Here is an 18686-nt window from a genome sequence, read left to right as displayed (position 1 = left end):
AAAAATATATATATATATATATATATATATATATATATATATATATATATATATATATATATATATATATATATATATATATATATATATATATATATATATTTTCTAAAATGTGCACATTTATTACAGTAATAAAGTCCTTTGGGAAGGTTGTTTGCAAAAACAATGTACGGTAGTAAAATTGCAAGTATTTGAGAAAGTTTGTTTGGAGAAATATGCCTCTCTCTCTATATATATACATGCATTATAGAGGGAATAATCCAGCATATGTGGGAGGTAATCACAAAAGTAAAAATGACAATAGCATTAGCACTTAGATTTATATACTGTCCCACAGTGCTTTACAGCACTCTCTGAGCAGTTTACAATGTCAGAATATTGCCCCAAACAATCTGGGATGGAAGGCTGAGTCAACCTTGAGCCCCGTCAAACTCGAACTCCAGGTTGTGAGCAGAGTTTGCCTGCAATACTGCATTCTAACCACTGTGCCACCACGATTCATTTGCATCTGTGCAATTGAATCCCTGCCCTTGTTTTTTTTACATTCAACACATTTTAAAAGAGTTGGGCTTTGATTACACAGTTGTGACCACCATCCTGACTTTCTTGAGTTGGTCACCCCAACTCTTAGAATAAAGGAAAACAGTCCATGATGTGTAGCATATCTGTGGTACAGTGGTGGGATTCAAATATGTGAACAACCGGTTGTCTGTGTGGATGCTGTTTCCGGAAGTCCATTTTGGGCCTGGGCAACAAAATATTAGCTACCAGTTCGGCTGAAGTGGTGCAAACTGGCTGAATCCCACCACTGCTGTGGTAGAACATCTTGAGATTCAGCAGCCACAATATTTTCAGGGGTGTCATATTTGCTACTTCTAAGCAAAACGTGGATGCCTCTCTGATTAATTTCTATCCTTTATTCCCGACAGGGCTGAAAACGTCCAGCCTTGCTCAGCTTGTTGATATCTTTGTCATAATATTTAAAGGAGTTTTTATTGCTCCCTCAGGAGCAATTATATTAATAATCAAGTACATCCTTGGATGCAGAAAAACTGGCTGCCTTGAGCTAAAGGGTCAAAGAGATATTTATCATGACATGTTTTCTGATCCATTTTATCTGGAAAACATAGGTTTGCTCCCAAATCCTTCAGCAGACATATTTCTTTCATACAATAAAACATTGTTATTCCAGTTAATGGTTTGCTTTGAGCACATTGCAACTTGCAAAGCTAATTTCTTAGTAAGAAAAGCTTAGATGTAAAGAAATCTTTTTTCCCCCCCTGGACACACAGGCCTTCTGCCCCTCCTACTTTAATATCACAAGTGCTTCATGAAACCAGGATTTCTCCAGTTAACTATCATTCCTGATTTGATCTGAAATAGAATATAGGTAGTCCTTGTTTAATGAAGGTAACTGGGGCCAGAATCTCCGTTGCTAAGCAATGCAGTTATAAAGCAAGATGCCATGTGACTGCATTGCTTAGTGACAGAGATCCTGGCACTCCCAGTTGACATTGTTAAGAAAGGCTCATGGGTCATTAAATGAGTCCCAGGTGGCTCAGAAGCAGAGCAGCAAGCAGGTAAGGCAGGGTGTACAATGGGAAACTGGAAGGAGAGTTTGCAAATGGACATCATGTGACCAGAGACACGGCAACCATCATAAGTGTGAGCTGGTTACCAAGTGCTCAAATCATGGTTACCTGACTGCAAGGATGCTATTATGGCCACAGCTTCCAGGGCCAATAATAAGTCTCCGTTTTCAGCATCATTGTAGCTTCAAAGCAAGGACTACCTATAAGGAAACCCACTTTGATTATGCTGATGAGCTTGTTGGTACCTTAATTCAAGATAGCAACTTTAATTCAATTCTTATTATTCTCAATTCAATTCTTATTATTATGAAATTTGCTGCCATGATTGCCCGACTCTGTTCTTTAAAAGCCCTCCTCACCCCCATCCCCACCATTTATCTGATTGCGTTGCATTGATCTGTTAAGTATCAGCTCTTCAAAAATGAAACAACAACTCCCACAGCTTTTTTTAAACAAAGAAAATTGCATAGGACAAAAAAAAAAACCCTCCACAAAAGTCTCATCTACCGAAAAGAGTGCAATTCTTGTAAAAACCATCCTGTTATTTTCAAACAATGATCCTAGAGATCGTTCTGAAATTGCTTGAGTTTGTAAGGCCCAGTTGAAAACTTTGTTGAAAGTTTGTTAATTAGTCTTTTTTTAAAAAAAAGATTATGGCAACCTAACAAGTAACTGTGTAACTGAGATCATACAAACATCCCAAAGAGCCCAATATGGACACACACCGTTGCAAGTCATGCTATCACCAAACAAACAGCCATTTTTAGCTCTAACACAATTTATTCCCATGCCTATTTGAAATCTGAGAATCAGGCCACATATCTGAAAGGAAAATAATGACATTGTGCCAAGACCTTCTACGGGTTACTGTAAGTAGTTGTCACTGAATGCCAGATTAAAAGAACTGTGTCTGAACTGCATATGCTGATTTAACTTCATGCACAATTGGTTTGCCCTGTGGCTTTGTCCTTTGGCTGGTTCCACAGGGCATCATGCAAAGCATGATGAGAAGCAACCTAGAACTAAGGAGAAACTTCCTGACAGTTAGAACAATTAACCAGTGGAACAACCTGCCTCCAGAAGCGGTGAATGCTCCAACACTGGAAGTTTTTAAGAAGAGACTGCACAGCCATTTGTCTGAAACGATATAGGGTTTCCTGCCTGAGCAGGGGGTTGGACTTGATGACCTCCAAGGTCCCTTCCAACTTTATTATTATTATTATTATTATTATTATTATTATTATTATTATTATTATTATTATTATTATTATTATTATTATTATTATTATTACTACTACTACTACTACTATTATTATTATTATTATTATTATTATTATTATTATTATTATTATTATTATTATTTAATACCAACTGCTCTATTATGGAGTTAAAAAGGATATATGAATGAAGGCAAACATACGTGTCCCAGGATAGTGTTGCAGGATCCAATCTGGGTCGGTCACCGGAACCAGAGGTTTAATCTTCCAAGCTTTCGGACTTGTGCTGGAGCCCATCTCTCTAACCTTCTGCTAGAGAGAAGTTCCCTGAGGATGGGCTCCAGGAAAAGTCCAAAAGTTTGGAAGACTAAACCTTTGGTCCCAGTGACTAACCCAGATTGGATCCTGCAGGGATATATGACATCAAGAGAAGGATTGATGTTATATCCTTAGTTGAAATCCATCTGATTAGTTGAATTAGGCTGATATCATTTTTCCCCCGCACGTTTAACATCTCATAAGGGAAGGAGATGGAAACATACATCCACTCCTATTTTGAAGTCAGCAAAGCTGGTAGCCAACACCACATCAACCCGCAAAGTTGAATTATGTGTTGCGCAATCAGGTTGTACAAGTTGATGGTATTCATGCTGGGAAATGTTTGGGAGGAGGGAGAGAAAATATATTGGGCCAGTGAAGATAGGTGAGTAGGATGAGATTTAACAACTTGAGGAAGTCTAGAGAAAAGACCGACTAGGGATGACATGATAGCAGTGTCCCAGTATTTGAGGGGCTGCTACAAAGAAGAGGGGGTCAACTTATTTTCCAAAGGTGATGGTGATAAGGCAAGATGAGAAACAATGGATGGGACCTAATTAAGGAAAGAAGCAACCTGGAATTAAGGAGAAGCTTCCTAACAGTGAGCACAGTGGAATAGCTTGCCTTCAGAAGTTGTGGGTGCTTCATCACTGGAGGATTTTAAGAAGAGATTGGACAGCCACTTGTCTGAAATGGTATAGGGTCTCCTGATTGAGCAGGGGAAGGGGCTAGAAGACCCCCAAGGTCCCTTCCAGCTCTATTCTGATTGATTGATTGATTGATTGATTGATTGATTGATTGAAAGGAAATGGCAGCAACACTGGAAGGCTGCTTCTGTCAGACTCCTCCTCCTCCTCCTCCATAGGATAATCAAATCACAGTGCTAAGAGAGAACAATGAAGGTCTGTTGGGGTAAACAGAGGTAACATTGGAATGAATAGATCATTATATCCTAAAAATGATCATCTGTGGGTGGTTAGCAAGACCAATGAATGGAAGTATTCCAGCTGCAAGGTATATTGCAGTCAGAATTATATTGCAGTCCTTTTATAGAAACAAAGGCAAATCACACAATTATTAATAATTTGCCGTAGTACAGAAATCTTATGTCTCCGTTATTCTGTATTCCTTCAGTTCTGACACAAGCTGTTCAGAATGTATCTTGCCATTTCCCCTCCCTTAAGCCACATTCAATGGCTGTTTTGCTAATTTCTTCTCCTAACTCCTCTCTTAGCTCACTGCTTACTAAAAATTGCCTACCCTAATAGAGTTTAGATAAATGATGTAATTAGTCGAACCAGCAAGATGTTCATGATTTAAAATGAACAATCGTACAGTCGTATTCACGAAGCTGGGTAGCTCCTTAGCAGTTGCCTTATAACCTCTGATGAAAACAACTGCTGCAATAGATTCTTGGCTTCTTAAAATAGCATCGTTTATGTGGTAGTTGTAGCAAGAGATGGGAACTTTCAAGTGTGAATCAGGCATGATAGATAGAACATTCCGATCAGATAGCAATACTTCCCATTAGTCTGGAATCTTTTAAGTCTCTCTAAAGAACAAGATCTGCATCATAAGATATTCTCTTGCTGTCACACAATTACCAGAGATCAACATGGTGGGAACATCGGTGGCTACTTATAGGACTTGGAATTCTGTAATGGAAAGTCAAGTCGTTTCCATTTTCTTCTTCTATCAATAGGTAAAAACACTTTTCTGTATAGCTTAACAAATCCGTCGGCGCATTCAAATATTTTTCCGGACTTCCAGCATCTCACTTTAGTTCTGATGGGACTCATTTGTGAACTTTATTCAGATCAGGGACAAGGCAATTTGCAAAAAAAAAAAAAAAAAAAGTAAAAGCAAAAGCAAACAAGACCCAAGTGTCGTGCAATGGGGAGAGCTCCTGTTACTTGCCCCAGCTTCTTCCCACCTAGCAGTTTGAAAGCATGCTAATTTGAATAAATAAGTATCATTTAGATGGGAAGGGAACAGCATTCTGTGCACCTCAGCATAGAGTCATGTTGGCCACGTGAAGACAGAAATGTCTTCGGACAACACTGGCTCCTTTGGCTAAGAAATGGAGATGAGCATTGCCCCATAGAGTTGGATACAAATGGACAGGGGAAACCTACACCTTTTCCTTAAGCATCCAGATCTGGAGGAATACAAACAACTTTCACTGGAGAAGAAAAATTGAGGAAACTGGAAGATGGGTTTTGTTGAAGAGTTGTATTCATATGCTTATGTGTATATATAAGTATTGATCGAGAGGGTTAGGGTTATAGACCAGTGACTCCATTTAGTTTCCATTAAATTAAGGCATCCATGGAAGAGAAAAGTGTATCAAGTACCAGTGGAGTCCACAGAGGGTCGAGAAAGTCAAGATTGGGGTTCCAGTTATTCAATCAAAGCCCCATGACTTGGTATATATAAAGACAATGGGCAGGAGTTTGAACATGCAGTTATAATTTCTAGCTTTTGACATCCCACTCTGCTCACTTGTGATTGCCCTGGTAAACTGATTATTATGATAAACTGAAAAACAGCTTTCTCCAACTTGAGGATCCTCCAAAGGTCTAGAATCTGGAGATATCAAAATTTAAAACATCTGGAGGGTATCCAGATTAGTAGCTTATAATTCATTTTCTCCCAAATCACTACTTTTCCTATTAAGAGAAACTTAACTTCTCTCTCTCTCTCTCTCTCTCTCTCTCTCTCTCTCTCTCTCTCTCTCTCTCTCTCTCTCTCTCTCTCTCTCTCTCTCTCTCTCTCTCAGCTATATTACGAGAGGATCTGAAAGATAAATAATGGTACATTATAAACAATGCATATGTTTAATATTGCATTTTACTTTAATTTGTTAAAGTTTCAACTTCTGGAAATATTAACTAAGCTGGAAGGTTATTGTGTTATGTTCCAAAATTGTGCCCTTATCACCTCATTGTAATGTTATTTCTTGTTCCATCCTGTCCCGGTTCTTGATGGTTGATCATACCCAACAATAGTCAAGATGCTGATGGCATTCATGTTTACGATGTATTCAAAGTTGACAAGAATAAGCAAAAAGGAAAAGTCTCAAGAGCAGTTAAACATGATACACCATCTGGAATATGTGAATTTCTGCCTTGAACAGTATAGTAAATGGTCCTTGTTTTTGATCTGGAGGTTAAAAAGACCCAGACAGCACAAATGGGTTGCAGTGACTTTCAGAAACATAACAAAACCCAAAGCATTAGATGACTATGATTCTCTTTGAGATTTATGGTATCCCATTCCTCTCCTTTCCCCCACAAACGGTTTTGGGTTTTGCTATAAGAAAGATGGATTAAGTCTGCTCCCAAAGCAAGACATCTTCACTCTTGTGGAGCAGTTTCTCTATTTTTATTTCCTTTCCATTTATTTTTGCAAATGAACCTTGCCATAATACTTCATGAAAATGGATGGAAGAATGATTAAAATCCAGATGCTGCCAAGCATGTCTGCAGAAGTAGAGGATTCCAGAGACAGCATCTTGAGAAGCACGATGAGGCTACATACCAAGATCTCCCTGTCATGACTTCCTCCCGTGAAATCTTGGGAAACTCTAAGAGTTGGCAGAAAAATCCTAAGTAGGATAAAGGGAAGAGAACTCAATTTCTTAAGCCCTGGTCTAGAGAGAAGATGTGAGACAATGGAAGCTTTAGAAGCACTGGGTGATGCTGGCAAAGACGAAGGTTTCTGGGCCTTTAAAAGCATAAGATATTTATATTTTGGAATCTCTCGCCTTCCTGTTGAATCCAATGGAAAAATGTAATTATTAAGGGAGTACAGCTAGTCAACATCTTATATGAATTTGCAATTTTACCTGAAGAGCCAATTCATTTTGAATTTTGATTGATTCAAAGAGTCAAACCGCTTCAAGTTTACAATTTGTGCCCTTGAATCAAAAAGATTTGAAGATGGGATAAAAGCATGGAGGCTGGTGTTCAGCAGCCAGTCAGAACTGATTCAAGGCACCTGATTCAATTTAGAATGCTAAATGGCCTTGATGATGGAATTGGAAGGGATGATTGAATCAGATTTAAATTTGAATCTTTGCATTGACCTCTTAATCAATGTATTTGATAGCAACAGAAATAGCACATAGACTTATATACCACTTCCACAGTACTTTACAGCCCTCTCTAAGCAGTTTACAGAGTCAGCCAATTGCCCCCAACAATCTGGGCCCTCATTTTATAGACCTTGGAAGGATGGAAAACTGAGTCAATCTTGAGCCAGTGAGAATCAAACTGCCGGCAGCTGGCAGTTAGCAGAAGTAGCTTGCAGTACTGCATTCTAACCACTGCGCCACCACGGCTCATATGGGATTGATCCAAAACCTTCATGAGAGAATCCTTATAGAAGATTGTGATTGCCACCGTCCCATGGTGGTTAAGCTGTTGGACCAGGATGCAGGACAATCAGGGTCAAGTCTAACCTCAAGTTACTCTGAGCCAATTACTTTTCCTTGGCTCATTCTTCCCCAAAATACTGCTATATGAAGAGAAAAAAAAGGACATTATCCTGTTCATATTATTTTCATCTCCTAGGGGAAAAGTAGGAGGAAAGCTATTGAACGTAAATCAATAAACAGATGAACAAATACATTAATCTTTTCATTTTTAAAGCTGAGAGAATGGTCTGAAGCACCCACAGATGGAGGACATGCCAGCCCAAATATGGTTTAGTGCTTGGAGTGATAAAATGGATCACTTTCTCTCATTCATGGTAGTGAAACTCATGAATTCAAGTGGAATGCAACAGTTATTTCAGAAGTCTGAATTTCATCCATTATTTATTGAGCTGTTGAACAAAAGGCAACATAGAGGGGAAATTACATTGACATGGTAAGCAATGAGAAGAAACTCTCTCTGCAGGAATATATGTGAATGTTGGTATCTTCATTTGAATGTTCTACTCCTAAACTCATCAGAGCTTTAACAATCAGCTTAATGCCTTCTTATTATTTTATAAATCAGGCTATAGTGCTGGAAAATGTGGAAGGAAAGAGAAGAAGAGGATGATCAGCAGCAAAGTAGATAGAGAAAGTTACAATGGCATTGGATGCACCATTGGAATACCTAAAAGACTTGGTTGGAGACAGCTTGTCATGTGAATATCTATAATATCTATGTAATTGCTAAGTTGACAATGACATGTTGGCACGTAATCATTATTTATAGCCCACCTTTCCTCTAAAGTTATGGTTAGGGCAATTCCCATCACCTGGTCACTCCAGTTTTATCATTATAACAATCTGGGAGATCAGTTTGATTGAGAATCCTTCACCCTAACCATTGGACAAAGTTGATTTTTCCATTGCTTGCATTTCTATACCCCTGTTCTGCCCCTCTTCTTATGCTTCATTTCCGTTCATCACTCAGAAGGCAATTCACATCCCAAGGACGCCAGAGATTAAAAAATGAATATAATAAGGGAATAACTTCATTTGTGGAAGCCAGAACAAAAACAGTAAGAACAATGGAACCGAGTCATCTATGTATTTAGCTTTGGCCAACCTTCTTAAATAAAAAGTAGAATTTTGAATTAACACCTATTAAGAAGCCTGGGGTAGGTTCATATGTTATGCCGAATTCAAAATCAAAACATGAAAGCAAATTCAGTCAACATCTCTAAGACCTGAGCCAAATAGAAAAGGCATCAATAAATGCAATTAACAGCGGATTCCTATCAATTTACTAACTATAAATAATGCAATTACAATTTAGAAATAAATGTATATGAGTGCTGCTAAAGCAACAATTGTAAATTTACTAGCAAGCGCATCTTATTGAACATAAGAGTCACCTTGTAGTGAGATGGGCATCAAATAAACTTAATAAATAAAAATAATTTAAACAGCTGCTTTAAAGGACAAACTTTCCATGTTACCATGTTTTTATTTTTTAGAGTAACAGGTTCCCTGGCAGTATTTCTTAATCATTAACTTTTATTTGTTATTTGCCTTTTATGATGGATAAGCAATCATTTTAAAAGAAGAAAAAAAATAAACAAACCTAGCACTCAATTGTTTCTAATATACATCCTCATCATAACATTTATTTGTACCAGCTGTTCACACAATCCCAAATTGTGATTATTAAACTGCTTCTCTTTGGGTTTAATAATTTCACCGTTTGATGATATGTACATAAAGGAAGATTTTTTAAGATAAGTTAATTGATTTTGTAGGAAGAAAAACACACACAATTAAGATTCCTTTGTTGAACTGAATTGCAGACTTTTCAAAGGTGTTTAAGTAGAACATTGGCATAAAAACTACTGGTGAACAGATTATAGAAAGGCATTTCCTGAGGTTGCTGAACAATTGAATATTAATTTAAAAAATGATCCTGAAAATCCATCTTCTCCTTTGAAAAGAATGAATGACATTAATAATTGATGAACATACCTGAAGTTAAATAATATTTTAACTACTAAGAGAGTGAACTTTGTTGAACACAAGTCCTTGAAATAAATGAAGGAGAGATGAAAGAGAATTTAGCATTTTTACCAAAGCCTGCTTTTTTTCCAAACTAAGTTTGCTATTTGAAAGTAATAAAACAATAAAATAACATGGATTACAAAACATATTGTTCATATTAAATGAAATCCTGCCATTCCAGCTATTCCTTTCTCCTAAAAGTATTCTTCTCATTTATTACTGCCCACACTCATATTTCAGCCCAAAACTTGATACGATGTATGTAGTAAAATTAAGCAAAAGTAGATTAACCTCTCTTTTAAATTAATTGAATCAGGCTCCATCTCATGAACTTTGTTAAATCACTCTTGGCATTTGTACTTCCCAGAATAAGAGGCCAGCATCCTTCTTAATCCATCCTTCTGGGCATGCTTGACCACGATTCTGGATTTAACCTGCTGGCAATTTTAAAGCTCTAACGAGTTTGAACTAGAACTAATTTAATATCCAGAATTTGTAAAGGATGTTTCATTCAAAGTATTTCCAAAATAGGAAGAAGAATTGTATGCAGTCCTTGGCCTTTTTTTTTTTTGCTTTGTAGAAATCTATATTTTATAGGTTTGGATTATAATCGAGGTAGGAAAAGTTGTTTAAAACAGGAAAAAAATTCTCAGAGTTTTGCTTAGGAAAAGTTAAAACACGAGTGATATTTCAAAAGTGTCCCCCCCCACAAGCAAATGGACTGGTTTTTTCCTTGAGGAAGAACTTTTCTTCCTTTCATTTTCTTCTTCTCCCTCAAAGAAAAAAAATAGTCCAGTTGAGTTTTGAAGAAAAAAAGCATCTTTGAGACAATGTGACCTGGATGACTGAGAATCTCCACAGACAACATGAGTGATAATGATACAAAACAGAAATATTTGGTATGACTTGTTCAACACACTTATTTTGACTACAGGCTCTAAAGCATTGCTAGGATTGTCCACCACAGTTGTGGGTGTGTGATTTGCTGAATTCCGTAACAGTTTCCAATCCATAATAGGCTGCTGAATTCTTGAGAAAAACGCACACACTATATATCTGGAAACGCATAGTTTCGTAATTCCAAGAGGAACTTCATTAAGGAGGAACTTCTAATAACCACAGAGTAAACCATCTGCAACTAACAGCTACCAAATGACAGGATCACAGTTTTATAGTGAAATTCTTCCCCAAAGTGACTTGGCTGTTATTAAAACTGATTTTCATATCAATTTAAAAAAATGATCTAGTAAACATTACAAAGGAAAAGTGTCTTTTTTAAACAAAGAAAACATTATGGGTATTGACATATAGATTTCTTTGGGATCTATGAGTCCACTCAAAGACTCCACTCAGTCAGAAATCCTAATTAGACAAGTGGCTACAAGCCCTAAATCAACAGATCTATGAGCGAAGGAGATTTCCACCTCTGTTACTTTTACATGGCTAATTGCTATTGTTTATTGTTGTTAATATTCTTATTATTGTCTGTCTCTCACCCCCCAATATCATATTTTGGCAATAATCAGGCAGTTGAAGACTAACGGGCCTAAAACCACCATTTTTTTGGATTATGCTCCTTTTTCCTGAATCCATTATTATGTGTTTCCAGAAGAAACCTTTCTTATATTCAGCTTTTTTCTTCAACTGCTTAGCATTTAAATCTGAAAACATATATTTGTTAGTGGACTCTAAGCTGTACCCAGACAGTGTGATTGTCATTCAAATGCCTAAATCCAGGGGTTTTCAAACTTGGCCACTTTAAATCTTGTGGACTTAAATGGCTGAGGAATTCTGGGGGTTGAAGTCCACAAGTCTTAAAATTGCCAAGTTTGAAAACCCCTGGTCTAAATTATGGAAGACAGAAGGCACTTGGGCTGTTTGAAGGAGACCAAATAGGACACACCACAACCTTATCCATCATTTAAAACTAATATCAACATTCCTTCTAAGCTGGGAATAACATCGATTTAAAGCAGGATTTGAACTGTTTCCAGATGCATTTTGATTGTTCAATTGCTCCCGTTCATTTCTCAAACATACACATTAAGATCTTTCATTGGTAGCTTCATTTTTTTTTTTACAACCCAACATGCATAAGAGAAGAATTGAAGATATCTCCCCTTAGCTAGTGCTGTGTTGGATTGGGTTGTCTTTGACCTTTTTAAAAATTTTCTCCAGCAACAGGTGTTAAAGTAGTTTTGATAAACCTTGATAAATAGGTTTCATACATTTGACAGAAAGATAAACTTTTTGAAAATCACAGAAAAGATAGTTTCTTACAAATGATAGTAAGACAAATTCAATGCAATCCAGAGTTCTATCTTGAGAGCAGATCTTTTGAAGATTATTCTGTGTACGTTCTCAAATGTGACCTGGACTTTATGATATGGAGATAATTGTGTAGATAGATAAATGTTTGGGTGATGTGCAGAAGACTAGAAGTCAAAAACACTTGCCACTTACTTAACCATCAAAACAGCAGATTTGTTGCTCATTGCCTATAAACCAATGGTTCTCGGCCTTTTTAATGCCGTGACCCCCAACCGGTCATAAGTCGAGGACTAAACCGGTCGTAAGTCGAGGACTAAACCGGTCGTAAGTCGAGGACTACCCAACCGGTCGTACGTCGAGGACTTTCCCTGCCCGGGAGCACCGCACATGCGTGGTTCCGCCTCCTGCGCCGGCCGAGGCGTAGCTAGCAAGCGGCAGAGACGGAGCAGGCCGACCACCAGCTGGCCCAGCTCAAGGGAGGTAAGGCACCCTCCGGAAAAGGGGAAAAAAATGGTGGACAGCCTTGCTTGGCGACCCCCGTGAAATGGTCGATCGACCCCAAATGGGGTCGCGACCCATAGGTTGAGAACCGCTGCTATAAACTAAGTTGCTGAAAAGAATGTTTGAGGAGAAGTAAGGGGAGGAGTTTTGGATGAAAGGAATTGTGAGCTTGGCTCTGGTGTGGTGATCATGAATTCCTAGCCTGATTATGTTCTCAGAGGCATTCTGTTATTAATTAAGACCACATATCCATATAGGTTCTGAATGGCTGAGCTCAATATCCTAGTTTTAAAAAAGTAGAACCCACAAATATTAAGATTTCACAGAATGATGCCCAGTGAGTCACATTTGTTTGATCATCTCCTGTTCTTATTATGACTCAAACAGGATGTGATATCTAATGCCCGTGAAGCAGAACTCTCCTCTGCCTTATCTAGATCCCCATGGCCAGTGCCAAAATCCCATCTTCTTTTACCCAGTACCTAGCCGCTTAAATCTGTATCTGTACATCTTCAACAGTAGAGAAAAAGGACACGGGGGTACAAAAATAACACCACTCTTATCTCATAAATTACTCTATCACTATATATGACTCAACTCAGAGAGACTTTCCTCAGTTACATCAGATGAAGAACTCATCTAGAATCTCAAATATTCAGAGAAGCACCCATATCACATAACCCCACATTTTCATTGGCCAGTGTATTTATATTCTACTTACCAATTGGCATGATTAAAAAGAAAGGAAGCCAGCACAGGATGAAACATCCCACAACTATTCCCAAGCTTTTGGCTGCTTTCTTCTCCCGAGAGAACTTTAGAAGCCTTAAGGAAAAATTGGATTTCTGCTTGCTGGTAGGGGTAGCTCCTGCAGCTTCAGTGTTGTTTTTGCGGTGGATACGAAGAGTCACTTCTTCTGAGCGGGACCTCTCAGTCTTCAGGCCACATGACAATCCTTTGCTTTCCCTTTTGGCTACCACGTACACCCGGCAATACATCACCAGTATGATAACCAGGGGGAGATAGAAGGACCCGAGAGCAGAAAACAATACATAACTTGGGTCAGTGTTGATTTGGCAGTTTGTTTCATCTTCTGGAGCTGGTTGTCTCCAGCCAAAAAGGGGACCTATGGATATCACAAGCGACAATGCCCACACACACAGGAGAGCCAAGAGACCTCTTTTTTCAGTCACTATTGCTGGATATCTCAGTGGGTAGCTCACTCCAATATATCGGTCTATGGAGATGACACAAAGGCTCATGATAGAAGCTGTGCAGCACATAACGTCAACGGCTGCCCAGATGTTGCAGAAGATCCTCCCAAAAACCCAGTAGCCCAGGATGTCAAGAATAGCAGAAAAGGGGAGAACAATAGAAGTCAAGAGGAGATCAGCCACAGCCAAGTTGATAATGTAGTAATGGGTTACGATTTGTAGATGTTTATGACAGGCTACGGAAAGGATGACCACAATGTTGCCCAGGACCCCAAAAACTATCAGCCCTCCAAAGATGACACCTAATAATATGGCTTTAAAAATATTTACTTGCTCCACAGTCTGGGTGCAATTGAAGCAGTCAGGGGCAGAGATGTTCTCAGAGGTCAGTCCCATTATCAAAACTGGTTAATGTTCATCCAGGGTGTTTGTGATTCTCTCTGCCCTTTCTTTGAAAGAGCCAAGAGCAAATATTTGGTAGTGTTATGAGAAGCTTTATTTCCACATTGTAGATAGAAACTAATTGGAAATACTAGTCTGGCTTTATAAATGCAGAGGAGAGAGCAAAACCCTAGCCTAATGAACATATTTGAGAATCCACATTTCTTCTTTTTCATTTGCTCCCAGGAAAAACATAGGCGTTTCTTGTTTCATAAATAATTCCAAAGCAATTATAATGGTTTTCTTTAGAATAGTCTCTTTGAAGCTTAACACACCTTGTTGGATGTTTGTTGATGAAACCATATTAAAACTGAGCTAAAGACCTCTTTCTTAGTTTCTGTTTAGTTTTTAAAATAATACCCACTGAGTCACAAGATGCTTTTTGTTACTAAGCAAGGAAAGTTGCAAATGTAGAAAGGCCATCAGCTTCCAGACTCTCTAAAAGTTCTTCCTGGGAAGACACAGAACAAATAATAGCAGGGTATTCTTTGCTCTTTCTTATGTCTTCTTCATATTTGACTTCGAAACATCTTCCCAGGTGAAAGAAAAAATGCTGTCTGTCACTCTGTTCGACACTTCTCAACATCTAGTCTTTTCATCCATGACTAGCTTTATGACATCAAGTTGCCGAAGAAGCTGTAATAATTGTAAAGTTGTGACACCTTGACCCAGCATATAATCCTTTTAACAAACAATGGTTATGGACCTGCTAGGAACTTGGAGGAGACGGTGGTCTGTGCTCTTCTGCTTGACAATTAAGCTGTTTCCTAAAGAAGTCAAAAGGAGAAAACACATTTCAAACACCAGGCTTCTTGTTGGCCAATATTCCAACAGCAATATTTTTTTCCAAAATTAGGAATCAAACTTTACTGAGTTTTTAACATTGCATACAGACTGTTGTTGACTGCAACGCTGCTTGCTCATCAGTTGGTGCTCTTCAGACTGATTGCTTCTTATGTTTTTTCATCAAATCATACCTCCGAATCTTGGGCAATAAAAATGTTGCTCTCTGACAAATTGGCCATTGATTACCCTGCAGCATCCCCCAGAAAAAAAAAGGCAATGTTGGGTCTTTTTAGAACAAGCGGGTCTTATGTGTGCCTTCTTTCTGTTAACTCTGCTGCAAGCAAAACAATCTGCAGTTTTATGCTAAGAAGAAATCATGGACATTTCCATTCTAGCCTCACGGTAATTTACAACATAAGAAAACCAATATTGCAGTGATTTCTCTTCCATTTCCTCCCCTACATTACAAATGAACCTTACGTTAACCGAGAGGGTAACTCAGAATGCTCCACTTGCGATTTAAGATGCATGGCTGAAGTTGCAATGCTTACTATGTATGGAATTCTCCTTGCAGCCTAGTTTTCATTTGGTCTGATCAAAACAGCTTGATTGGTATCAGGGAATGATCTGTTTGAAATATCTGGATTTAGCTCTGGGCTCAGTAAAAAATACCTTTGGCGTAGATGATGTATATTGTAATACACATACAGGAGATCCCAGGGCCAGATTTGGGGATCTCTAATTAAAAGGAACAAACAACAATGAGTATAAAGACCAATTCCTTATCTAAAACTTCAGAAAGTGAGGGAAGAAACCTTACTGGACTTTAAGTGTGATTTGGCCAAATAAAGCTGCTTATGTTTCAAGATTAGAATGCTGGGCATTCAAAGAACAGAACAGAAAATAGAATAGAATAGAATAGAATAGAATAGAATAGAATAGAATAGAATAGAATAGAATAGAAGTGCGATTGGACACAAGGGATTTGTCTCTGGTGCATGCAATAGGTTAAAATAAAAAAATATAAGAATTCGTTTTGAACAAATGCAAGTTTTCAAGCAAGCAACAGCATGTCATTCCTAGTGTCCCAACTAGGCTTATACATTAGACCACAATAGGAAATGTATCCTTGGAGAAATAAGTACATGCATTTCTTTCTCCAGAGGAGGGACCAATATCTCCACAGACTCAATTTTGGGTGCTCCAAATAAGCAAGCACAGGAGTTAGTTGCATAATTTACTCATTTAGTTTCCACAGCTTTTAAAATCCCTCTCCCCTTCCCAGCACGCTAAGCCCAAGCACTCATCCCATTCGTAACCATGAAATGTGCTTTTTCTTCACAGATTCTCGGATTTTTTTTCCTAGTCTCAATTTCTTTATCTTGGCTTTGGATAATCTTCTTTTGGGATTCCAGATTTTGTTGGATTTTAACTTCTATTCATGCTAGTCAGAACAGTTAGATGTGTTGGGAATTATAGATTAACAGCTCCTAGAAGTCACTAAACCCTTTCTCTATTTTTTATTTTAGAGTTGGGCAACCATGTTATGGCTGATGGGAGAAAACAACATTATTATTAAATTAAATGTGTTACATTATAGATTATTAAATTATTCTTTGGCTGTTGAGTGCTTCTAGAATTTGAAGCTGATGCCATCAGAGACACCAGGACCAACATTTTGAAACTCAGGTTTATGGGCTGTGATTTTGAGGGGTTAATTCTCAATAGGTGTGTTAAGCCTATTATGGATTTCTTTTTATTTCCCAGAAAAAAGAACACAGTTGGAAATCATACCAAGGTAATTGGCTTGTTTGCTGCCAAATTTCAGTGCAGTAATCTGGGGAAATTCCAGAGGCTACAAAAGTTTAGGGTCCACTGATCAACAAGACGTTCAACCCAAATTTATTAGGCAGAGAGCAAAAATGATTGGCAATGCAAAGGAGACTGAATAAGCTTGTTCTAACAAAACAAAACAAAATGCATAGGACTATTCTAGACCAATGGATTATTAGCATGGCATTGGCAGCCAGAACAACTGCAAAGTGTCCTTCCAGCTATATCTGGACAGTCCAAGAACTGCATCTAGGACTTTAAACATGTTTTGTGTTCCTGAGCTACGATTTCGCAAAGGGCTGTTCCTAATTAAGAATAGCAAAGAGAATAACATCATACAATAGGAACTTTTTCCTATAAGATTAATAATGGTAGAAAAAAAAATGAAATAAGGCATGAGTCTGAACATGCCTTCCATAAATAGATTCTGAATATACAGTACATACACATACACATACACATACACACAAGTCAGAGGGGTGCTGCTTTAGAAGTGATATTTTAAACTTAGATTTTGTTTCTTTAGGGCTTCGGGGTTTCTTTCCTACAGCATGGGTCAAATTAGCAGCAAAGCTCAGAACATTGTGTTATTGCCAGTTGTTTCTGACTGTGAAGGGTCATCGCACTTATCTCTTTGGATACAAATGGGTTTTGCATACAAATAGTATAGAGAACAGAACTGTTGGACGCCTTGCATTTTGTGACCTTTTGGACCCACTGTTTACAACTGTTATCCATGTTTTGGGGTAGAAGCTTGGTCAACTAAGGATAACCATCCATCTCATGAGCTAAACTCCATGCAATATAAAAGCACCCTCCTTGTCTTTAATCGGACACACACTTCCTGCAAATAGAAACTTTGCTGGATTTCCCCTAGATAATAATTAATAATTGAACTAATAATTAATAAAAGATAATTCTATTTTAAATGTGTATTTTTTTTAAAAGAAAAAACTTCATCCAGCCATTTTTCTTTCCTTTAAAAGAACCAACCAACCAAAGGTATTCCTTCTTTCAAAAAGCTGACGATGCTTCGATTGCAATGGAGAAAATAGGTGAAAAGCCAGACATACCTTTAGTGGGAGAACATTCCATGGCCAATTGGTAATTGAATCAATAAATGTGGCCCCACCATCACCAAAAACATGGCTTAGGGGGAATGCGACCCAGTATAATTTTTTTTAGGAGCCAACGAATATTAGTAAGCAAATAAATATATCGCAACACATTTCTAGTCAATTTTCCCTTCATTACTTCTTCTCGGTTAATTGTTGTGGACTCGGGCAATTAAATACGAGAATTCCACAGAATGTAGGATGGAGGCAAACCCCAAACAGAGAAAGAAACATTGTCAATCTTGTCAACATTATTTGAAGGAAAGAAGGAAGGGAAAGAAGGCAGGAAAGAAGGAAGGAAGGAAGGAAGGAAGGAAGGAAGGAAGAAAGAAAGAAAGAAAGAAAGAAAGAAAAAGAAAGAAAAGGAAGGAAGGAAGGAAGAAAGAAAGAAAGAAAAGGAAGGAAGGAAAGGAAGGAAGGAAAAGAAGGAAGGAAAGAAGGAAAGAAATAAGGAAGGAAGGAAATAAGGAAAGAAGGAAGGAAGGAAGGAAGGAAGGAAGGAAGGAAGGAAGGAAGGAAGGAAGGAAGGAAGGAAAGAAGATAGGCAGGTTATATCATCTTCAGCTAAGGACTTCTTTTGCATAGATATCCAAGGTCTTTCTCCACTTACCTCCTTCAGGCTTGTGAAACCCTCCTGTTGCAGGCTGGTTGAAAGGGGACGAATCAAAGGCAGTCATCCGAATAGCACAGTGGGACACTTTGCTTGCAAATAACAATGAAATAAATAAATCAGCATCCTCCTTCCCCTCCCCCTGTAGTATATTTTGATGACTCACAATTACATGAATTCCCTCTGTCCCAATGGCTAAGGGTGGCTGAGCACTGGTTTTATGATACCACCCTCTTCCTGGGTGAATAATGCTCCCCTGCTCGACTGTCAGGGAGAAGCAGTAACTTTACTGTGCTGTAGGAGCCGATGCAGGCAGCAC

The 18686-nt window shown here is 38.2% G+C and overlaps 1 protein-coding gene across 1 annotated transcript in view; it reads right to left on the bottom strand.

The window, feature by feature from the left end:
- The window catches only part of ADRA1A (adrenoceptor alpha 1A), a 25956-nt gene extending 11175 nt beyond the window's left edge, over positions 1 to 14781 (bottom strand). The window contains exon 1 of the mRNA XM_015824289.1: positions 13090 to 14781. Coding sequence (XP_015679775.1) covers positions 13090 to 13978 — 889 coding nt within the window. The 5' untranslated portion in view covers positions 13979 to 14781. The remainder of the gene's footprint in view (positions 1 to 13089) is intronic.
- Positions 14782 to 18686: the final 3905 nt, after the last annotated feature.

This window comes from Protobothrops mucrosquamatus, unplaced genomic scaffold (genome assembly GCF_001527695.2).
Source record: "Protobothrops mucrosquamatus isolate PMUCROS unplaced genomic scaffold, P.Mucros_1.0 scaffold2185, whole genome shotgun sequence".
Taxonomy (NCBI): Eukaryota; Metazoa; Chordata; class Lepidosauria; order Squamata; family Viperidae; genus Protobothrops; species Protobothrops mucrosquamatus.
Note: the sequence above shows the minus strand (reverse complement) of the source record. Positions and strands in the feature narration are given on the sequence as shown.